This window comes from Orycteropus afer, unplaced genomic scaffold, assembly GCF_000298275.1.
Source record: "Orycteropus afer afer isolate SDZICR_OR568_19922 unplaced genomic scaffold, OryAfe1.0 scaffold00109, whole genome shotgun sequence".
NCBI classification, from domain to species: Eukaryota; Metazoa; Chordata; class Mammalia; order Tubulidentata; family Orycteropodidae; genus Orycteropus; species Orycteropus afer.
The window spans coordinates 723,206-725,120 of record NW_006921696.1 but is presented as its reverse complement, the minus strand read 5'-3'; the positions used below and the strand labels follow the sequence as shown (position 1 = coordinate 725,120).

Below are 1,915 nucleotides of genomic sequence, written 5' to 3'. Positions count from 1 at the left end.
GTTAGCTAAGATGGGCCAGAGAGGCCTCTGAGGTGACATTTCAGCTGATATCTGAATGACAAGAAGTAAATGTCAGCTCTCATTATAACAAAGCCCTCCTTTGTGTTGGTTGCTCTCTCCACATTCTTATTTAAAAATCTCTTACCATCAATAGAAATTTTTTTTGAGCAGGGCATTTCTACGAGACCTTGAGACCCTTTGCCTCAGAAGCACACATTTGTAGACAAACAAGTCACTGTCAGTGTCATTTGGAGCTTGTTTTCTCCAACTCATCTGGATAGTACCCAGATCTGCCCACCTCTGGGCATCTTTCCCTCAGCCCCAGCTGGGTGCTTACCCACCTTGTTATGCCTCAGTTCTTGGAAAAGCCTTATTCTGTTGTTCCCACCTGACAGAAAGTACAGGACTGGGTTGAGACAGCTGCTCATGCTCACCAGAGGCCTCCATATCTTGTAGGCCATGCTGGCTACTATCAGGAGTTGGCAGTTTTGGGAAGGCAGGAAGCGGATGATGAGGTAGAAGGAACGTGCGATGTGGAAGGGCACATAGCACAGGGTGAAGAGGCTACACACCAGCAGGATGGTGCGGATGGACTTAGCCCGGGCTGTGCTGCCTGTCCTTTCAAGGGTCTCTGATTTGATCAGGCTCCTGACCATCAGTGAGTAGCATACCAGAATGACCACGGAGGGGAAGACAAAGCCAGACATTGTCAGCACCATGCCATAGGCAAAATATTGATCAAAATTTCTTGGGCTGGTCATGTCGTAGCAGATCATCTGGCCATTGACATAGTCTGTGTGGGAGAAGGCCAGCGTGGGCAGCAGCTGCAGGATGACCAAGGCCCAGGTGGTGGCAGAGCCCATGAGGGCATGCTGTCGGGTCCGGTAGGGCAGTGAGCGCAATGGGTGGCACACACCTAGGAAGCGGTGCACAGATATGCAGGTCAGCAGCAGGATGCTGCCATAGAGGTTGGTGTAGAACAGGAAGCGCACCAGCCTGCAGAGCAGTTCCCCAAAGGGCCATCTGTCATCCAGGGAGTAGGTGATGATAAGGAAGGGTAGGGTCAGCACATAGAGGAGGTCCGCCACCATAAGGTTCACCAGATAGATGGTGGCACAGCTCCAGCGCTTGGTGTGGTGCCAGGAGAACCACAAGACAGTGCCGTTCAGGGGTAGTGCCAGCACAAAGATGATGCTATAGGTCAGAGGGAGGTAGATTTGCTTGTAGTCCTCTGAGAGGTAGCAGAAACTTTGCTCCTTTGAGGCATTCATATCTAGCTTCTTCATAGCTCTGTCACAGCTCCTGTTTCTGCTTCCCTGGAAGGAAACAAAATGCAGAGATAGCATCATGATCTCTGGTAGGTTCTAGTCTCTGTCTGACCTGGCCTTCTACAGAGTGACTGTGTGTTTCCATGACTGGTCAGAGTCCTTGTTTGAGAGACAACTTCAGGAAAAGAGAGTTAAACTCAGGAGCTAAGTAGTCTTCAAAAGCAGGGCTTCTAGACTTACCACGTCCAAAGAGCTGGTCTTAACACTGAATCGAATGCTACTGAATTGTACACTTGGCAATGAAAACGCTTATGTCATTTAAGTAGGGCACACGTGACTCCACCTCTTGTGAGAGTCCTTTGCATAGAGTCAGGAAATCTCCTACAGGGCATACTCCAGCCAGAAAGGCTAATGTATTCTCAGGGGGATGTTGCCCATATCGTGGTCCTAACCACATATATAGTAGTGGAACAGAAAGTAATCCTTGGGGTTTAGGAAGGCTTAGGGAAAGCACAGGTTTTGCCTGCCGGCTGTGCTGGAGGATTTTGATTTGTCTCTTTCAGAGATTATTAACTGCATATTTGAATATGGAGGCTGATTTGCTTATTAAACATATTTGTATCCCAGACATCCAAGAAAACAAATCT

At 48.6% G+C, this 1,915-nt stretch overlaps 1 protein-coding gene across 1 annotated transcript; it reads right to left on the bottom strand.

The window, feature by feature from the left end:
- Positions 1-269: 269 nt before the first annotated feature.
- On the bottom strand, positions 270-1,286 carry LOC103199311 (P2Y purinoceptor 3-like). Its single transcript, XM_042781346.1, has one exon. The coding sequence runs from the start codon at positions 1,284-1,286 to the stop codon at positions 270-272; it is 1,017 nt and encodes a 338-aa protein (XP_042637280.1).
- Between the last annotated feature and the right edge of the window lie 629 nt (positions 1,287-1,915).

Coding starts and splice junctions, on each gene's coding strand:
- LOC103199311 (XM_042781346.1), bottom strand. CDS start 1,286: ATGAAGAAGCTAGATATGAATGCCTCAAAGGAGCAAAGTTTCTGCTAC.